Consider the following 21,447-nt stretch of genomic DNA (forward strand, 5'->3'; position numbering starts at 1 on the left):
ACAAAGCAGCAGACAGAGAGGAAAATAAAGACCCTAACAGAAGAGGAAAAGAGGAGTATTGACCTCTCTAACCTGCAAATTTTAACCATGGACAATGGCAGTGACCTTATACACACAAACGACTACTCACAGGTTTGTCAGGTCAAAATATGCAAATCTTAGCTCTCCTAAAGAAAATGACCAATCCAGGTCTTAACTTTGTGCTGTTTTACTTTATTTATAGCCCTACCAGCCATTAAACTCCTCTCTTTGACTGAGTATAACATGGGATTTTATTAACTAATCTGAAGTAACCTAAATCAATTTATGATCACTAGTGTGCTCAACCAGTACTAGAAACTTTACTTTACGTGGGTTTTTTGTTTTTTCTTAAAAAAAACAAACTTATTTATCTATAGAAAAGAATTTTATTGATTTCCTAATATATCATTTTAACATTTTGCTGAAAAACTGGAATTTTTCCCTGAATGCACTTAAGTGCAAATTAATTTAGAAAAAAACTGTAATTTCAAATAGGAAATGTTGAATTGGATAATTGGTTGGAAAAACACATGGATGGATAGATGGTTTAGCAAGCTCTGTTTTTCTCCTATGTCAGTTTCTGCATCGGGCATGTTCTGGTTGCAACGGCGGGATCAGCAGTGACAACATTTCCAAACTCTATGATGCATTTTGTCGAGATAAATATCCTTAAAAATGCGACCAGAATGCTCTGAAATCTGGATGTTTATGCAATGAGAACCCAAATGAACCATTTAACGTTATTTGTAAAATTATTTAACTCATTAAGTCCAGAGTAGACTGCTTCAGTACATGAAGTCTGGTAGGCACTAAGGTCACGATCACACCTGGTACCTTTTGCCTTTCCTGGTGTCATTACACTGGCTTCCTGTTCAGTTATTATTGCTTAGCTATAACATGTCCACTGCTGGGTTTCGTTTACTCAAGCATAAAAAAATGTTTTCTATCAAATGGCCAGAAATGCATAAACTTCTGTTAAGAAGGCAACGCAGACTCACTGCTTAAATATGCTAACCCCAGCAAACCCAAGTTGTTTGCTTGCCAGCAGCTTTTACCAGTTTCAGACCAAGCTTTCCCAGTTACAGCACTGAAATCCAGGTCCTTTTTCCTTCCAGTGTTCAAATCAGGATTTGTAACATATTTTTGATCGTGCCCAGTTAAGTGTCTCATTAATTTATACATTCAGTAAAATATCAAATTATTTTTCACTCATTTGTTTAATGGCTTAATTTGGTTGTAAATGTATTAATTGCGTTCTTTGTTTTATTACATTCACGACTCACATTTTCACATCTATCTGATGTCCGACCTCGTTTTGCTATACAATGAAAAAAAATCAGTAAAAAAAAACAAATATGTATTTGTTTTTTTCAGCCAGTACATTATTATTTTATAGAAGCTTCCATGAGTGATAAATGATCAAATTTGATGTGTGGCTAAAAAAGTCGTTAATTTTAAAACAGAACTGTATGTTATAATCTACACCATGTAAACTAGATTAAGTGGCAGGATGCTGTTAATCTCAATTTGAACATTTGTATTTTTTTTCTTCTGCAACTGAACTATTGGGTTTATTTGAAATTGGACTCTGGTCACACAGGCAGATATTTGCACATACAGTACAAACAGACACACGCAGGTAGACAATCAAACACACAAGTTAATGCGTGTAACAATTTTTTTCCATAAAAGACTAAATGACAAAAGACAAAATCACATTTTCTAATCACATCCAACTAATGTGTGGCCACAGGTTTATTATCTACTGTACTGTTTGTTGTTACTAACTAAACCCAATTTTGTGGTGTAAAATCAGCATATCTGTAATTCTGATTTGAAACTTTGAAATAAGAACATCTTGTTTCTCATAGTTTATAAGGTATATATAGGTCTATATATATAAAAACATTTAGTACATGTATCCTGGTCTGTATGAAACTTATTGACTTGCTTGCTTCGCATTAACAGCATCAAGACAGAGAGTTATTCTCATCTGAGGAGGACAGCAGTCTCTACTTCACCTACAGCGGAGGCTGCAATGTGCTGGAGGTCAAAAACCTTTGCTATGAGGTAACTATAGGTCACCTGCTCTTATCTTACATGAGTTTTCTCAAGCTCCTGACTGGTTCATGTGTATACATGCTGCAGGTGTTCATCGTGTACATGTATTTATGTTCACAGGTGGATACAGCAGCTCAGATCCCGTGGTACGAGAGGCTGTCAGAGTTCAAAATGCCGTGGGAAATTAAAGGAAATAAGCAGACAGCCATCAACAAGCTGAGCCTCACTGTCCACAGCGGACAGATGCTGGCCCTTATTGGCAGCTCAGGTGATGCACAAAGGTTTGAAGTATTGCTTTATTAAATAAAGTAATAGATATGCTTTGTTCCACCAGAACAGTAAAGAAAAAACTGCATTTTCTTGAAGAATAAATGTGTGTTAAGTAAAAATAAGTAGAAAATCTGCTAATTTGGAAGACTCATAGATGCATTTCTCCGGTTCTATATTGCTTATGGTTTGTTTTTTTGAACATAAGCAAAGATGAGAATGTCTTGAATTCAATATGTTTTCAGGTTGTGGTAAAACGTCTCTGCTGGACATAATAACTTGTCGGGATGAAGGAGGCATCATGAAGTCCGGTGAGATTCTAATTAATGGGAAGCACAACACGCCCCAGCTCGTCAAGAAAAGCATCGCTCACGTCCGCCAAGACGATCGGCTTCTTCCTCACCTCACCGTCCGAGAGACTCTCTCCTTTGTTGCCAAACTGAGGTTGCCCACTCACTTCACACAGGCTCAAAGGGACCAGAGGGTAAGATTAAGACTGGTCAATAAATGGGACTCAAACTATTTCCATAACAGTATTTGCATGATTGTTTGGACTGGCAGGTTCTTGTTTATCCATTTTATAATAGAGCCGTTGTCAGCATGTTTATCACATTCTCGTTAAGGCATGCCCTTTTAAACTCTTCAGAGTTTTTGTTGAACAAACACGTGTTAAATGATAAGAATGCTTGTATGTGTCCAGATAACAATGACTAACAGTGTCTCTGGTTGCTGTCTGTCACAGGTGGATGATGTTATCGCAGAGCTGCGGTTGCGGCAGTGTGCACACACCAGGGTGGGAAACAACTACATCAGAGGGGTTTCTGGTGGAGAGAGGAGGAGAGTCAGCATAGCTGTCCAGCTTCTCTGGAACCCCGGTGAGAGATATTAACACAGAGATTAATTAATGTGGTCCCCTGAACTGTCATTTATGTTGTTAAGACAGGGCAATGACTCAAACTGAAGTCCCAATCCAAGCAGCAGCTTTTATATATGGCACACTATTTTAATTGTGTCCTCTATACGCCACTTTGCAACCCACCTCCAGTGCCTCCTTTCCATTTAGCATCTGAGTGTAATCAGTGTCATATATGTTGTTTTTATTGCAACTTCTAAAGTTACTATAGATATAACATTTTTAACCTTTGTGTTTATGCGAGTTTTAAATGTTTCAGCTCTAAACAGGGTATTTCATACCGTTTCTGAACATCTATAAACTACTGGGAAGTGACACGAGTGTAACACTTCTTCCTGTGAATAACAAACACATTTGACTAATTACTGACTTTAACAATCATGATTCCTCTATTATTTTCGAGCTCATACTGTTAAGATCTGTTATATAAAGAACAGGGTTTAACAGAGGTGATAGATTGGTCTATTTCCCCTCTCAGGTATTTTGATCCTGGATGAACCCACATCAGGTTTAGACAGCTTTACCGCTCATAACTTGGTGATCACACTGTCCCGTCTGGCTCGGGGAAATCGTCTGGTCCTGCTTTCAGTCCACCAGCCTCGATCAGATATCTTTCAGCTCTTCGACCTCGTCGTCCTGATGTCTTCAGGTTCAGCTGTTTACTGCGGTGCAGCTCGTGAGATGGTGCCTTACTTCACTGCTCTGGGACACCCCTGCCCACGATACTGCAACCCCTCTGACTACTATGGTTAGTAAGTGTGTCAAAAGAGAATTAAGTGCTTCTTCCCAGCATGCAATAACATATTCTTACCAACCCCATGCTCACTGGTAACTTAAGGAAAGCTGGGACCCAACAATTTACCACTAATTTTGCAAAAGAAGCATTTGTTTTCATCTTAATGATAAATACTACATCTCTTTGTGTTTTTCATTCTTTTAAACCTATTTAAGCCTCATGTTGTTGGTGTCCTGTGTCTTTTATGTGTGTGTGTGTGTGTATCCAGTTGATCTGATCAGTATAGACCGGCGCAGTCCAGAGCGAGAAGCCGAGTGTTTGGAGAGGGCCAGAGTTCTGGCTGAGCAGTTCATGGAAAAGGTTCGTGATACTGACGACCACATGTGGAAAGCCGCTGGGACTGATGTAGCGCAAACCGACAGGTGATCATGTTTTTGTGTGAAAGTTTGGCTTTTTTAAAATTTTATTTAAACAGTAAGTAGTGATAATGAACCAGCATTTTTCTAATAAAGCATAAGATTTTCTGTATTTTTTGTAAGAAATAACACCACAATATCTCTGCTTACAGCTTTCCATATATAGGGATTTACTGTTTTTTGTGATTACCTGTTGTAGATGCTTAAAACTCCTTTATGGTCATGCTTAAGCTGTGGACCAAACCTTTAAAACCCAGACTAACCCATCCATTACTCTTTTTTCCCACACACAGCAGCCCTCAGCAGCCAAGCAAGAGAAAAGAAGATGAAGTAATAACTATTTCCAGGCATGAAAACAGACTGCCAGGCAAACTACACCAGTTTAACACCCTCATCAAGTACGAGCATGAATGTTTTGGAGCACTCAAATCTATGTGACTGAATATGAACACTGACCTCTCTCCTCTTGTTCATCAGGCGTCACATGTATAATGACTTCAGAGACCTGGTCACCCTATTAGTTCACGGCTTCGAGGCCCTCCTCATGTCGCTGCTGGTCGGCTCTCTCTACTACGGGGCAGGAGAAACCCGCCTGTCCATTCAGGACACCGTGTCTCTTCTCTACATGATCGGAGCTCTCACCCCATTTGCTGTGGTGCTGGACGTCATAGCTAAATGTGAGTAATAAAGCAGTTTGAAAGGATAAAGCCAGTAATAAGTCTCACTGAGGTTGTGTTTTGATTTCTCTATGCATTTACTTTAAATTATTTAAGTGTTTTATGTTATAAATGTTCACATGTAATAAGTATCATAAAAAAATTATCTGTTTAAAATAAAGCAAAAATCACTGAAGGCATTTCAAGTTGTGACCTCTGCATTTGCAGTCATTTGCAGATGTCCACAATTTCATTGTACATGCGCAATGACGAAAGGGCTATTCTATTCTATTCTATTCTATTCTATTCTTTGAATTAATGATGAACACTTTAACAGAGCAGGTAAAGGTAGGATGGTTCAGAATGGAAAGATTATCAGAGTTATCAGACAGATTTGTGTTCTTTAACCCTGAACTTTATGACATCCAGCCACATGTACAGTGTAGAGGTGTCTAGCCATAACCATAAAAAGTCAAGTTTAATTCAGGTCAAGGTCAGAAGACACCAAAAGATAGAAAAATGATGCCAGGCTCACTTAGAATTAAATACTGTGACTCTAACTGCAGAGAGAAAATTAAAAAAAATCTCTGAAACTGCATTTTATCCAGTATCATAACATTTATGTAGAGAGACATTGTGCTATATATTCATGCCCTAACCTAATACAACTCTTTGACATCTTAGTTTTTAAGAAAAAAACAAACTGCCTGGCTGAGGCTAAATACAGCTCATGAAGCTGATCCTACTGCATGTATTGTGAACTGAGTGTCGTTAGACTGAATGCTCTCTGCAGGTCACACAGAGAGAGCCATGCTTTACCACGAGCTGCAGGACGGCATGTACTCTGTGACCTCTTACTTCTTTGCCAAGGTAAAGTCCAGTGATAAAACTGAATCTCCAGCAGGGGCCAGTCTTGTTCCATGCTGGAGTCACTGTATGCTGAATAGTACTACAAGTATGTTTTATGCATTCTTGACTGTCGTGTATTTTTGAATATATGCTTTTTCTCCATTTTCAGGTTTTGGGGGAGTTACCAGAACACTGTGTGTTCACATTAGTCTATGGTCTGCCCATCTATTGGCTGGCAGGACTTAACAAGGCGCCAGACCGTTTCCTTCTGAACTTCTTGTTAGTGTGGCTGATGGTTTACTGCAGCCGGGCCATGGCTCTGTTTGTAGCTGCTTTGCTTCCCACCCTGCAGACTTCTGCCTTCATGGGCAATTCTTTGTTCACCGTCTTCTACTTGACTGCAGGCTATGTTATCAACCTGGAGAATTTGTGGCTTGGTGAGGAATTATTTGCGTTATAAACCGTAAACAGCAGGCGACAGCTTCGGAAAGAAAAATGAGCTGGTCAGCATTTAATGTTTGTTCATGTTTTTTGTCTCCACAGTGGCATCATGGCTCTCTTATGCCTCATTCATGCGCTGGGGTTTTGAGGGCATGCTGCAGGTGCAGTTCAGAGGCAACGATTATTCCGTCACCATTGCAAACATGTCTATCAATGTTGATGGCATACACGTGAGTTAAACACTATCATTTCAACTCAAGTTATGATTTGTTTACACATTACTGTTAGGTTTGCTATTATCTGTACAGATATTAAATCTTTAAGATTTATAGGACTAAACAAATCAGACCATAAGAGAGTTATCAGGACTGTTAATGTTTTTAAGGACCTGCTAATTCTTACTTTAATGGACAAATCCATTTGATGAACATTTTTCTCCTCTAATCCTTTCTGTACGTCATTCAGGTGGTGGAGGCCCTGCACATGAACCAGTACCCGCTGTACTCTTGCTACTTGGTCCTACTTGGAGTCTGTCTGGGCTTCATGGTGCTCTATTTCCTGTCCCTAAAATTCATCAAGCAGAAGTCCAGTCAAGACTGGTGAACAAAACTGAGAAAAACCAAACGCCCTCTGACATCATCAGGGTTTTTATTTTGCATAAGTGGAAGGGAGGTTCTAGTTCGGCTGGTTTCGATACCAAACTTTCCATTTTATTCCTCTTTAGACATTTAATTCAAATGCTATAAAAGTAAAATGCATGCATGATTAAAATGTTTAGATTTTTGTAATTTCAGCATCATAAACTTTACCTGTGTAATGGGAAAAATATTCATAAAATACTATATTTACTCATCTGAAATATTTCAAAATGCTTCCATCGTTTACGGTTTTAATCTGCCAACAGAAAAAGATTTACAGAAGAAAAAGTTGAGCGTGGTGATGAAACAGTTTGGAGTCGCAGTGCCGCTGCCTGCTGCTGGATGGCAGCAGAGGACTGTCGTAACATTGATTTGAAAATAATGAACTTTTCTCTCGTTCGCCCTCTTTTTCCCAGGCATGGCAGATGATTAGAGCGCTACTTTAGCAGATATCAATCTGCAGCTTTTGCTTGTTCCATTTTCGATATTCTCAGCGTTATCTTTTTTTTTGTATATGTGAAGTTATTAAGCATATTATTAAGACAGAATACTGAGCACTGAAGAAAGATGACCAAGAGAAATTTAGTAGGCCAACTCACACTCGGAAAAAACTTCTTGTGTAGACTGAATGCTATGTAAGCTGTGAGTTTTTGCACTGGTGCAAAAGCCTCTTAAATCTTTTTTCTAACGTGGTTTGAGCCCAAATTAGTAAAGTATCGTCTCAAAATGCCTCACTTCTGCGTGTTTATGTTTGGTTTGTGCACTCATCCTCAGCCTTCACATTCACTTACACGATGGAGTTCACTGGAGCTCTGCAGCTGCTTGAAAATTAAACTGGAAGTGTAATTTTTCTTTCTTTTATTGTGTGTATCATCCTTCGCATCACGGCTATTTTGGCAACACACAATGCTCCTTTATGCAGAAATATTAGGGGGATATTAAGTTTATATATCAGCATAACTTAGAAAACATGCTGGTTTACATCAGAAGTTCCTTCTTCTGTACCTTAATTTGTTTTCCAAATGAGCTCCGCTGACCTTAACAAACCCGCAATCTTCTTGGGGAAAAACCAGTGAGTGTTATCTAAGGCCTGGCTCTGAGAGGGCTGCGGGCATTGCATTACATTAATATCTAGGGAATATCTGAGGCCAGCACAGAGTTCAATGTCGATTAGAGGAGAGCTGCAGAGAGCTGGGGTTAGACAGCATAAGGTCATCTATCAGTCAAGCAAAATGTCTCCCAGATCAGATCAATGGCTACATGTCTTGCATGAAAATGTATCTACACATGCAGCTTTCTGAGCAGACTGTGTAGGATGGCATGTTTGAGCCTATTTTATTGTTTCATGGCTTCAAGACTGTCACAGGTACACTAATTGTGGGGTTGCCAATCACTTGAACAAAAAAAGGGAGGAAAAAAAAAAAACAGGTCAGGACCCCGGTATGTGCCCTTGACCTTGCACAAGCTGGTTGTTATTGATACCTAAGCTTTCTTCACACACGACAATGAAAGTCAAAATTTTTCTATGCTCACTCAAAATTCAGACTTACAGACCTGGCCCTGCTAGATTTCTCAATTCACAAACATATGGTAGCTAATTATGTGCGATGGGAAAACCTGGAACCTTCAGTGCACGAACACTGAAAATATAGTATGTAAGCCACACCTTAAACTTAAGACCAAAACAAGCATTTCAGTGTTTGAAATATAATTTTAATATTGCAAAAACAGTCAAACATACACTAATATATTTGCGAGCTTCAACACTTCTTTGAAAAGGACCTTTAATAACATAAATTTCCAAATTGTGTTTGTTTCTAGCCTGCCGCTGGAAATGACCTTACATAAAAAAAGGAGGAAAAAGCCCAACATTAGATTAATTATGACCTTTGACTCAAAATTAGTCATATATCCATCCATTCATTTCATGTCTTCACATTTCTTCAGCTTCACATTGTTGCTTGGGTACATAGATTATAATGTAGGGTATATGACAAATACAAAACCTATTCACTCATGTGTTTTTACACATGCTTTAAAACAGGTATTACATTTAATTATGTGTTTAACTTGTGCAGAGGCCCTCAAAAAGCTCAAGTCAGAAACTTGAGCGTTGGTGATGTAATGCTCATGCAACACATGGCTCCAGTCATTTTGGAACATGTTGAAGAATTTATAAGTTTTGTGGGTATAACTTAATTCTGTAAAGTAAAAGATGCACTACCTTGAAAACGGTTGTTCTTGAGTAAATGCATTTTGTCCCCTGAGCTGCACCCGATTAAGACATAAAACATCACCCAAGGTGGTCTGGGTATTTTGAAAAGAATTTCTTTTTAAATTGCACAAAAACCTCACGCACTCTGTCTGGGTTCCTACCATTGTTTATTAGCATAAATACTTCTGTACATTAGCAACATGTTCAACAGTATTGATACCGCAGTGGACAGAATCTCAGCATCCAAAAGTTACAACACTCAACATTTCAGATTGAACAACTCACATAAAAAAAAAGAAAGAAAGAAAGGAAGAAAATTGTGGGATTTGCAATGAGGTATGAGGAGAGGATGATTAATCTTTATTCCTCCGCTGTCGCCTGGGCTTTGGCAGCTCTCAGCTTGTCTGCATAAAACTTAAAGGACTCCTGCAAAGAGAAAGCAAAGGCAGACCATTCAGCAACAAACATCCCAACACCTGCTCACCTGATGCAGCCTTACACCGTAAGGCGTGTTTTGTATCTCGCCTCTTTCTTAAAGTAAGCAGCACTGGAGCCCTCCTGGGTCCGTCTAAATAGTCTCCAGTCTCCAACCAGGTTGTCTCGTTTCATCTTTAAATCCCCATTAATACACAAATAAGGGATTTGTAGCACATTCCCCAAACACGCACTTCCGTTCTTTGCCTCTGTTCCTGGCTAATTAATCAGTGTTTTGATCCAGACAAAGTGTTGTGGTGGGTGTTTTTGGGAGGGGGAGAAGGTGAGAGCTTTTCTGCAGATTACGCCAGCTCCTTACAATGTACGTTTGCTTATTAATGTAGTAATTAATGCCAATAAATCGCCGTGCTCACTACAGAGAGGGAGAGGGAGATCCTGGCACGCGTTTCAAACAGTTTCGAGGGGGTCAGAGCACCCTAATTAAAAATATCTTATTTCCTCTAAAGGTTTGTCCACATGTTGGCTTATTTGGCTACATTCTGACGAAGTTCAAAGCATTTAGAAATAAAAAGAAATAAAACTGAAACATTTCTTTTTGGAAACGGGCTGCCGGAAAATGCAAACCTCTATACATTCGGAGAGGATGAAGACCAGCGTCGGGAGCTGCGCTTTTATTTGTAGAAACTTCTCAACTCTGTGACTCTTCACCTTTCCCTCTCCTTGCAACTCTCCTCCCTCTACTCTGTTTATAAAATCCAGCAATGACTTAACTACCCTGGTTTTCAGTAAATAATGTAAGAGCTTCTCTACCTTCATCCCCTCTTTCTCCTTCTATCTTCGTACTGCAGGTGAGTGATGTGAAGGTAAGGCTCCGGCCTATACCTGCCTCAAGGGGACAGCGCATCAAAAGTGCTGTGGCTGAGAGGCCTGTGTGTGTGTGTGTGTGTGTGTGTGTGTCCTCTGCTAAAAATAGACCCACATCAGCTTAAAAAAATGTTCATCGTGCTGAAAAACTCATGCTCAAAAACACTATGAACCCAAAAAGAAGAGTGGCTATTGCAGTGACACCATCTCCCTTACACAACTCCGTGACTCTGGGGCGCCATTTCTTACTCTCTCTCTCTCTCTCTCTCACACTCACACACACACACACACACACACACACTCTCTCTCTCTAATGGCTTCAGGAGGCTTGCTGCAGGCCTGGGCATGCTGAAGTATACTGAGCGGGCATACTGCTCCTTCATATTAGTATGGCACACAGAGACCACAGCACACATTAGGACACCAGCACAACAAGTGCTAGCACTGGTTAGGAGCTGTGAGGTGCAGCAGGCCAAACAGAGCATCTCAAGAGAGGAAACAGAACGCGGTGACGGCATAAACTGTTAATGCAATTCTAACTCATATCCCTGAATTAAAGATGACAGTGTGCACTTCAATGACAGCTTTAGTGTGTGGTTTAAAATCCACTGTGGTGATGTACAGAGGCAAAACATAAGGAAAAAGTCACGTTTAAAGAAAACTTGCCAACTGGAGCTTCATTGTCAATTCTTTCTTAAGAGGTTAATTCACTGCTTAGTTAAAATTTGTGTTCACCCTAAAATGAAAAGCAGAAATGTAAAGAGAAAAAACATGCATTTAAAAATGCATCATAAATTCTGTTTTAGGTTTATTTCTAGTTGTAGTGAACTATGCTTTCCATGTTTATGCTGGTAACACAAACCAAAATGTTGATAATATGAATGCAGTTGCTCATAATTCCTTCCACAGGTCCAGATTGTCATTTGTGGAGGTCTGATGCAAACTCGGTATTTTGTACACATCATTCAAAATTCACCTCTAACCCAAAAATCAATTGTGTTTAAGGGCACTTAAAAAAACAACAACTTTTTCCTTTATGTCAGAGTTTGAAATGTACAACAGTGTGGAGTACACAAAAGCTTCACAACTGAATCTTCTGAATGAAGGAAGAGCAACTTTTCTCCTGCAGTTTTTCTGCCCTTCATATCTATGGTTCATTTTATTTAATCAAACCTCTAAAATGTTAAAACACAAACACATTTGCATCTGAGTGTTTGCTCAAAGCATCTCCTGTGTGTGTGTGTGTGTGTGTGTGTGTGTGTGTGTGAGAGAGGGAGACTTACGGGGGGCTCGGGGAAGGGCACCGTCTCTCCTGCTTCGCGGTAAAGCACAGCCAGACGTTTGAGTGACAGCTCGTCTACAACTATCCCCTCCTTCTGCATCTGCTCATGCAAAGCCTTGGCTGCTGGTAAGTCCTTATCCAGAACTGCCAGATGAAAGTGGGGAGTGGGAGGGAGAAAGTCAACAAATGAGACAAGCAACATGTCTTATTTGAATTTGGATATTTAGAGAAAACTGACAGTGTGGTGGGATAATCATGTTATTTTCCTGGCAATTTATTGGTGCCAAGAAATTTGATTTTTAAGTGCAGCTGCACATTTGACTATCTGTGCATTTCCATTTTTTTCCTTTTTTTCTTGGCAGTGTGACACTTTCTTTTTATTACTTGTGTTTGTTGGTTCAATGGAGGAGGTGGAAAAAGAGAACATAGGGGAAGAAATAGGCGAGGAGTCACTGGCACCGTGGAAAATATATTCTCAAGGTGCAAATTAAAAACAGCTAGACAGTAAAATAAGGTTTTATAGACATTAAAAATTATGACAAGAAAAAAAAATATTAAAGGGTCAGTAACTTTCATTTTTAGGGAGACAAACCTGAAACAACTGCACACAAATATCTGTGGTTGTGTGCAGCCAAGAGGGAAGGTCACAAAGGTGAAAAAAATGAGAGTGAAAGGAAAAAAGAAAAGCCCTGAAAGAGAAAAAAGAAAAAGTACACAGATGGGACAAAGAACGGAGGCGAGCAGAGCATCACTAATTGCTTCCCCTATGGCTGCCTTGACCGACCAGCGAGCTAATGCTAATTAAATAGTCATGTCTTCTCATCTCTGGTGTGACAAGGTACGGAAGAAGGGGGGACTGGTGGGTGAGAAGGTGAAGTAAAAGCAAAGAGAGGAGGATAAAAAAGAAAAAAAAAAAACTGAGGACAAGAAAATGTAGACAGGAGCAAAAAGGTGGAGAGAGGGGGGAAAAGCTGAGTGGTGGAACGTGTTGAGATTAGCACGCTAGGCTAGCCAGGACAGCTAACTCATTAGAGGACATGTGTTCTAACCCCTGAACGCTTTCCTACACTCACACCCTGAGCTTGACCTGATGCATTGTTAATGGGCCTGTTAATGTTGACTTAGCTACAGTCCAGTGAACCGCATGCTGCACTACCAGACCCGTTCAGCTCTTCTGTAAGAACGAGTGCCTGTTTATGCATCTTACCGTGACATTTCATCAGGTATGGGTACAGCAGTTCCTTCTCCGCAAAGTCTGGAATCAAGCTGAGCAGGTTCTTGATCTTACCCACCTAAACACAAACACATTACACATGCAAGGACGCGCATGTAAGGAGTTGAACTGTGATTCATATCCCGATAACAAAATAGAAATTAAAATATGCTCCAACAAAATGGGTAAAAATAATAATGCTGTTCAAAAGTGAGTGTGCTTTTTAAACATGGAACAGACTGCAGACGCTCAGGTTCCTAATTCCACGTGTGGCTATTTGAACTAAGTCATATTAAGGAATATTTTGCCTCTCTGACATTTCAGACTTCATTCAGAAAGACAAAAATCAATGTAGATGCATTTCTGTGTACTCAACTTCACCAAGGTGAGTACACAGGCACAACTCAGGGGATGCTCAGGCAATCTAGTACATCCCAGTGCCTTCAGAAATTGACATTTGGGATTATTAAGTGGTGAGAACTGGACTTCCAGGGGAAAATCCACACATATCAAGATATGCGAAAGGTCCAGAGGTGCACAGAGAGGCCTACTTGAAGGGGATTGTGGCCAAATGTAAACATTAATAGGGTCAAAAAAATTCAAATCTTTAGACTAGATTTAGAGATCTGAGACATCAGGATTACAGCAGTCACTTGAGAGGAGAAGTGTAGTTAAATATCATAGAGCTTGCATTTTGATTAGTCCACAATTAAGGAAACCCACTTGGTCACAAATAATGTGTTCACGAATGATATAATTTCTTACCTGCCCAGGTGTCTGAGCCTTTTGGGTTACAAAGGACAGCAGCACTTCCTTCTGTTCAGCCAAAGCATTGCAACGCTGCATTAGGACAAAAGAGACAAAAAAAGAGAGAGAGAAAGAAATAAGAGCTTAAGTGTGATAGTCGACAGCTGATCCTCTCGACTCTTTCTGAAGTCAAGAAGACACTTCAGTCTTCTTTTTAAATAGGTACAGTATATAAACACACACATGCACACTCCAGCACACCCAAGCATTCATATAAACATTCGCACACTCAGGGTTACACTCAGGTTAAAGGATAATTATGAATCTAATAACTACTCATTTCTTTATGACCTTAATAGGTACAGAGCTTCACAAAAAGCATAATTATCGCTAAGTCCAACTAAAGGCCATGTCTGTTACTCAGTGGAAACATCAGTACGGTCATAGCGTGACTGCTTCCTGTGCAGCTTGGACTGGAGCGATTTACACTGATGAGCTGATGACAGGAATTCAAAACAGAAGTGAAAAAGTTTCAGGCAGATTCCAGCAAATAATTCGCCACAAACAGGCGTCTTAACTCTTTATCTTTTAGGAGTAACCCTAGCGGTTGAAGAAGTCAGACAACTTGTGTTTGTCACAACATAGAAATAATCAACCAAAGCTTTGTGACGTTAAATCTTATACCATTGGAAAGCCTGCTCATGAAAGAGTGCTGAACATAACCACATTGGCTGACTTGTGACAAATACTGGTTGAAGTGTGCGACCAAGGCTGTTGTGGCTGTGTATGGTTCTTCCATTTCTATTTAAAACACATAAATACATTGAGAAACGATTCTAATGTTTGTCAAATCGCATCTTTATTTATCTATAGCGTGTTAAAACTCGTCATTAATGGTACAGGGAGGTCACCTTTATGGGGGACACACTTAAAGTTGCTCTTTTTAAAGAACTGTCAGAGAAATTGGTAAACTGGGTGTCAGATTTTGAGTTCCTATTACACTGAAAAACAGCATCCCCCCCCAGTAACTGATATGTTTCTGTCACTGGCCAGTTAACGACTGCTTATTGTGAAAACACGCAAACATACATATGATATACTCTGTGGGTTTGTGAAGGAGATTGCCTTTCTGTGACTGAGTGAGTCTCTTGGCTGAGCTGCGTTGAGGTCCGATTACTAGCCAGTCGTAAACTGACACGTTTCCCTCCTCTGCTCCGCGCAGAATTAAAAGCGGATGGCCTGCAAGGCTATTAACACGCAGCTTCACACACAGACACGGAGCAGCCTGCCTTCTTCTGGAGTCACTAAGTGCAGAATAGCTTTAGTACAATCAGGCAATTAGACTACCACTATGCTACTTCACTTTTTGAAGCAACTTTGCTCCATGCTCTCATTCGCTCTCCTGTATTTTTTGCCCTCCCTTGCTACTCCAAACAGTCCCGGTGGTAAAGCCGCAGCTGAACAGACCTACCTTCTCCTTTGCTGCTCACACACACTGCCTAAAAGCTCTGGATACCTGGGGAATTCTTCCCCTTTTTCCTCAGTGACCTCTCCCAGCGCAGTTATAGACGAGACTGTAACGCACACACCTCACAGCTTCTTTCTCGCTCCTTAATGACTTCATCCCTCTCGCTCCCCATCGACCTCACCTCCATCTCTCCTGATATACTTGTCATCATTATAGTGTGCTTGCCTGCATAAAAGCTTTTCAGAGTTGTGGTCCTGCTTCACTTATGGGATGGAGGAGTTGGGAAGCTACCCTGCAGTGACCCTGGAAGAGCAGCTTGGAAGGGAGAGTCAGGAAAACGAGAGGGACAAACCACAGCATGTAGCTCAACCTCGGTCACATGTGAGACCAAACTCAAACTTTAACAACAGGACGGCACATGTTACCATGAGACAGTCTTGTAATGTTACGTTTTCCGGAGTTTACAGCAAAACTATAATCTTGAGATCAAATAAGCTATACAAGCAATCATTCACCCCCACCAGACTTCAAAAAGGGACACTATCATTATCAGTGTTGACTTTAAAGTTTAAAGTGACTTTAAAATTGCAGTTTTCAGTCTTAAAATTTGCTTGAAGTTTAAATATGTGGAAAATTTGATCCACCCTAGTAAGCGCCTTGCAGCTCTGATGCATCTTTTAATTCTTCTGGATGGTTAAAGTGAAGCTGATGTTTAATCGTTTTATTCAGGGGGTACAAATGAGGATCATTTTGATGGTACTTTGATATTTTTCCTAACCACGTTCCCCTTAGTGCCTGACTCTTACTTCAAAAATTAAAGGTGAGATTACTTTCTAAGGCTCTGCAATAGCGTCTTATCCAACCTATTTTCTGAGATTCCCCCCCTATTATCGTCAGGTCCACTGCAACATAGAGCTGGGCGATATGAGATTTTTTCATATCACGATATGTTTTTTTTATTTCAGGCGATAACGATATCTATCACGATATAAGCCAAATAACTATATTTGTAAGATTTAAATGTGCCGTTGCTCACAAGTAAAATGTGAAATAATCAGCAGCTTGTTTTTATTTAAATATTTATTTCCCATAATAAGTTCAACAGGGTAGATGTACTTAAGGAACATGAGACTTTTTCAGATAAATAAAGGCAAATATTGCAAACTACACAAAAGGCAGCTGCTAAAGCGTTTAAGTTTCAAAATAGGACAAACGAAACAGACTAAATTGTCAATTCCACTTAGAAACAAAATATTAATTCTAAAAATAAATCTTAGTTTGTTTTACAGAAGAACAGACAAAACTGACTAACTTTTGTCAATATCAAATAAACTGAGAACTAAAAGGAAATTCTCAATCTCTCCTTGTTGTATAGCTGAGCTTTTCAAACAGTTTTAACAGTTACTTTAGTCTGACAAAAGCCGAATGACGAATTAGCGCTTCCAGTCAGAGACTGAGGCTACGTCCACACGTACACGGGTATTTTTGAAAACGGAGATTTTCCGTTTTCGTTTTAAAAAATAATCCGTCCACACATAAAGGCAGAAATGAAGGAAAACGCTGCTATGAACATGCCAAAGCAGCAGGTGGCGCTAGATTCCTAACCGTGCAGAAATGTTGGCCAATCAGAAGTCTAGAAGCCTCGGTGGGAAAAAGTAAACAAAGCTGGGGCATAGAAGCAGAACCGAGTCGTAAGTGTGGAGGGACAGTAACTGTGTGTATATGTAAGCATTTAAACACTGCAGAGAGTAGAATTAACAGTAACAGTATTGTAGAAATTCATTTCACCGAAACAATAACGTGGCGCACAGTGTGACGCATGCACCAGTTTATTGTATTTCCAGACTTGCTTTCGGCACAATTTACAGTGCACGCTACTCTGTTTTTTGTCAGACTTGAAATAGCCGAAATACCTTCACACTACGGAACTTCTATGGCTCTTCCGTTTGACAATCTCTCCGGCATTGGAACCATCATCTGTTTTCTCTTTGGTCACGCTCGGTTGATTTTTCTAGTCGGCACACTCATTTCCTCCATTACCCGCTGGCTGCTTCCCAAACAAACACACGTGCGGCTTGGCACTTGTGCTGTACGTAACAAGTCACGCGACGTGACGCTGCGGCTGTGATTGGTTCGGCTCTGCGCTACTTAATTTGGATTGGCTGACCTTTTTTTTTTTTTTTTTTTTGAGGACAAGAGCGGCGAGGTCTATCGCGATAGCTTAATTTCTCTATCGAGTAAAAGTTATATCGCGATACATATCGTTATCGTTCTATCGCCCAGCTCTACTGCAACAGGAAAAATACAGTAAGGAAAATATGTGGTAAAAGCAAGAATGTTATCATTTAATGCATTGCTTTCTTATATCAGTCTGAGGACGTCACTGTTCAATTGCACTCTTATTTTTTAAGCCATCCTGTGCCATTTATGCGATTTAAACTTTATTAGTTTTTCCAATTGACTTTATGTGTTTGTCTTTAATATTGTTTGTTTGTTTACAAATTTCTCCTTTTACTGATCCATTTCTTAGCATATACATGTGTTTATCGTGTTTTCTGGGTTTGTATTAGACTTGTTTTTAACCTGTGATCCCTGTTCTGTGTATTTTTGTATACTTGCATTGTTAATCCATCTGCCAGAGCTGAAAAGCACTTTGGGTCAAATCCTGTTGTTTTTAAAGGCGCTATATAGATAAAGGTGATTTGAGTCATCTGCATTTGTGTGGGGATTCATCAGTGCGCACAGACTAGTGATAACATTTGGGAGCAACTTATGCTGCTGTGCAGACAAAATGTTTCAGAGAAGGCCTATTTTAGACTTTATTTGTCTCTTGATTTGATGTTTTACTTAACAGGGAAGCAGTGTAAAGGTGAAACCAGTGTCCCATTGATTTAATTTTGTGTTAATGCTACAGTTTGTTTTTTTTTTAATTTAGTTTTTTTTTAAGGATTTGCAAGATCCCTGGATCAAACCAAGGAGGAGACACAGCCTCCCAGGTCCTTCCATGCAGAGCTACCTGGTGTGGTGTCCAATTGCGAATAAGGGACCATTATTGTCCCAAGAGATGCACTGAACTTGGGCAAACAATTATTTTGTACATTGCAGGCCTTTGATTCTTCATTTCTGTCTCTCTTATTTTGCACCATGCTCTCCATCCATCTCCTGTCTCTCACCCATCTAGCTGCTACATATTTATATCCCCAGGCTCAATGCAAAGTCATTGAGCTGTAATATACGAACTGTTGAATAAGTGAAAGAGTAGGAGGCAAATTTCAGACCACAAGACTCAGTGGTGGAAAGCGGGCAAGCTTTTCCTGACATCAACGCAAGGTTGGATAAATAAGTGAACGAATGTGGCAGGAGAACCTCTCCAACAACACTGGGGTCTGACAACTGGATGAAAGCAACTGGGAGTTGTGATGGACTAAATTCACTACAAGGTCCCTTGTTGATATTTTCTCCCCTCTTTTGGCAGATTTTAATTACTTTGATATCATAATTTAAAATGTAAAAGCACAGAGCAGTCAAATGGAGAAGCGCTCACTGGGACAGAAACACCCCATATGATTTAAAATTTATCCAAAGTGGTCACAAAAAAAAAATAAAAAATGAAGAACATCACTTAGTATGTGCATTTTGCTCCAATTCCAAGCTGAATAAACAAAACTCAGCAGGGCTTAAATGGTACCTTAACTTGGCCATAAGAAATAGTTAAGTTTTCATTTTCACAGCAGATTCTTTCATTTCTATTTTTGCACATTTTTTTGAAGTAACGTGAGAAAAGTAATGTATCGATGTATGAAAGGTAGCTAATTCCCCTCTAATATTAATTATGAGTATTCTAGCTCATCTCAGCCACAGAAGGCTACAACCAAGCCAGAGGAGATAAATAATCCAAATCTAACATACCTTTGGACAACACTTGGCTAAAAGTATACTTCTGACACTTCAAACTAAAATGTCTTGGCTTTTAGCCTATGAGCTAACACACACACACACACACTTACAGCCAGCATGAATTTGGCGTCCTCCACTTTGTCCATATCCAGCAGCTGGAGGAAGAGGTCTGAAGCTGGTCTGTAGCAGGCAAAGTGGTTGGCTAGCCGCTCGGCCATAGCGCTCACTACAGAACGACATGTTGTGTTGGTAAAGGATTATTGAGCAACACTCAGTTTAAATCAGTTACTTTGATTGTGGCCTTATATTTCTGCTTATGTCTTACACTTGTCCATGGCATGGTCATTCCCAGCTTCCAGAACCTTTCTAAAGACGAAGGACATGCTGGGGTTTGTGCTGTCTGGACTGGTGTAGATTCCCTCCAGCAACTCTACTGCAGACGACACATCATCACTGCAGAGGGAGACAGATACAAATTTTCTGTTATATTCACACACCTGCCATTTTATAAGGTATATCTTTCTAAACGTTCATTAATGCTAATATGTAATCGTCCTATGGCATGGCATTAACACAATGCATTAAGGCATATAGGCATGGATGAGATGACCTGCTAAGTTCATTCTGGTTTATTGAAACTGGACAGCGTGAAGACTGGGGAAAAAAACTAAACTAAAAAACAAACAAAACAAAAAGTTGATGACAGGGTCAAAGTTTGGCTTAAACAACATGGAAAGGATTGATCCATCCTGCCTTGTATCAGCAGTTCAGGCTGCTGCTGGTGGTGTAATGGTGTGGGACTTTCAGGCTTGTTAGTGCTCTAGTCTTCCATTTATAAGTCGCCAGTGAGAGCGGATATATAGTTTATTATTGTGATGAGCTTAAGACTAAAAATATAGAGTTGGAAATTCGCGTAAAACTCGAAAGTAATGCAACACTTTAAACCTCACAATGTGATTTAAGTTGTCCAAGTTCATTAGAGAGAAAGCAGGTTCCTTGTTTAAAAGTTGGACTTGTTACACACCCAACCACCACCAAACCTCTACACCTGATTTGTCCTCAAAAAAGATCAGGTTTCATTCTGAATTCGCACTAACTTATTATGGGTAAACTGCAACATGCATAAACCTCCAATACAGCTGTTTTTAAAGAGACCAAGAATGGGATAAAGTGGCCGATAAAACGACAACAAAACCAAAACAAACAAAAACTCCAAAATGCCATTTTTGGACTTTAAATATATCTAAAATGTAATATTAAAATTATATTAGTTTCACTTTTTGTCCCTTACAGCCTCCCTCTGAGTGCACACTCTTTCTCCCGCCTATTCTGTGAAATGTTTTTCTGCTGAGGTTGCCACAACCACACAAAGCCTGCATACCACAGCATTACAAACCTAAAACAACTCAAACTGGCAACCCAGCTACACTACTAACACTTTATGCTCCCTGCCGTCACCAGTCGTGATGAATATTTAACTTCCAGGGTGTGTGTGTGTGTGTGTATATATATATATATATAAAAGTGTGAGTGTCTGGAGGTGGGGGAACATATCTACGCTGATTGTTGCGACTGGGACCGTCTGAATAATTCAGCAAAGGGCCCCTCTAAATGTGGTGCCCCGCTTTCCGGGACCGCTTGCTTTTCCGCCGCTGCTCTTAACCAGTCAGCTTGACTCAGATACAAAGGGGAAGCATGTGTCAGGGAGGCTCAGAGCGCAGCTCCCAGAGGTCAGAGTTCAAGCTGACAGATCCGCGCTACGATGGCCAATCAGGCGTGAGACCGCCTTGCTGTTCTTCACTTCTCGCTGTCCCTCTGAGATGGCGCGGGGATGCCTCTGTTCGAGCTGGCGCACGGCTCTAATGCACAAGTGGCACAATGAAACTTTGATGCACAATGCATTTTATTATTTTGCTCTGCAGTTTGAGAAGAGACAAAGGAGGAACGGAGGACGGCTCTTTTCATGACATTAAAAGGAACCCATGAATAATCCTATTATGCCCGTGTTTCCCATTTGTACTTAACGCCCTGGCAGCCCTGTAAGCTTTTACTTTAACAGTGTGTCAGCCTGGATCTTGCCACACTCTCCTGTGGGGTAGTGCATTAAACTGTTTATATCCAACAGTGCTTACGAAATGGCATAAAAGACTCACTCGACTGCGTTGAAACATTTTGCTCATGCAACCTATCTTCAGTCATCTTTTTCCTGCTAAATGTCCAAACATTTCACTACACGTTGGTGGTGATGGATGAACAGATATTGGGGAATGTCTGAAAAGCTGTACATGCTGTGAACCTAACAGGTCCACTGACAAATCTCCACATATA

General features: G+C 40.1%; 2 protein-coding genes across 2 annotated transcripts in view; one reads left to right on the plus strand and one right to left on the minus strand.

The window, feature by feature from the left end:
• Positions 1-32: 32 nt before the first annotated feature.
• Positions 33-6,963, plus strand: abcg8 (ATP-binding cassette, sub-family G (WHITE), member 8; the record flags this gene model as incomplete). Its single annotated transcript, XM_080868925.1, has 13 exons — positions 33-132; positions 1,990-2,091; positions 2,203-2,350; positions 2,595-2,833; positions 3,092-3,224; positions 3,741-4,010; positions 4,267-4,420; positions 4,708-4,812; positions 4,892-5,091; positions 5,864-5,940; positions 6,089-6,356; positions 6,463-6,590; positions 6,826-6,963. Exons 1-13 carry the CDS (start codon positions 88-90, stop codon positions 6,961-6,963), a joined length of 2,007 nt encoding a protein of 668 aa, XP_080725051.1. The 5' UTR covers positions 33-87.
• A 2,398-nt stretch (positions 6,964-9,361) lies between these two features.
• The window catches only part of lrpprc (leucine-rich pentatricopeptide repeat containing), a 64,058-nt gene continuing 51,972 nt past the window's right edge, over positions 9,362-21,447 (minus strand). Inside the window, exons 33-38 of the mRNA XM_080868634.1 lie at positions 19,445-19,572; positions 19,230-19,345; positions 13,773-13,847; positions 13,002-13,086; positions 11,796-11,938; positions 9,362-9,639 (exon numbers count right to left, since the gene is read on the minus strand). Coding sequence (XP_080724760.1) covers positions 9,574-9,639; positions 11,796-11,938; positions 13,002-13,086; positions 13,773-13,847; positions 19,230-19,345; positions 19,445-19,572 — 613 coding nt within the window. The 3' untranslated portion in view covers positions 9,362-9,573. The remainder of the gene's footprint in view (positions 9,640-11,795; positions 11,939-13,001; positions 13,087-13,772; positions 13,848-19,229; positions 19,346-19,444; positions 19,573-21,447) is intronic.

Source organism: Rhamphochromis sp. 'chilingali' (assembly GCF_963969265.1).
Source record: "Rhamphochromis sp. 'chilingali' genome assembly, chromosome: 20".
Classification (NCBI taxonomy): domain Eukaryota; kingdom Metazoa; phylum Chordata; class Actinopteri; order Cichliformes; family Cichlidae; genus Rhamphochromis; species Rhamphochromis sp. 'chilingali'.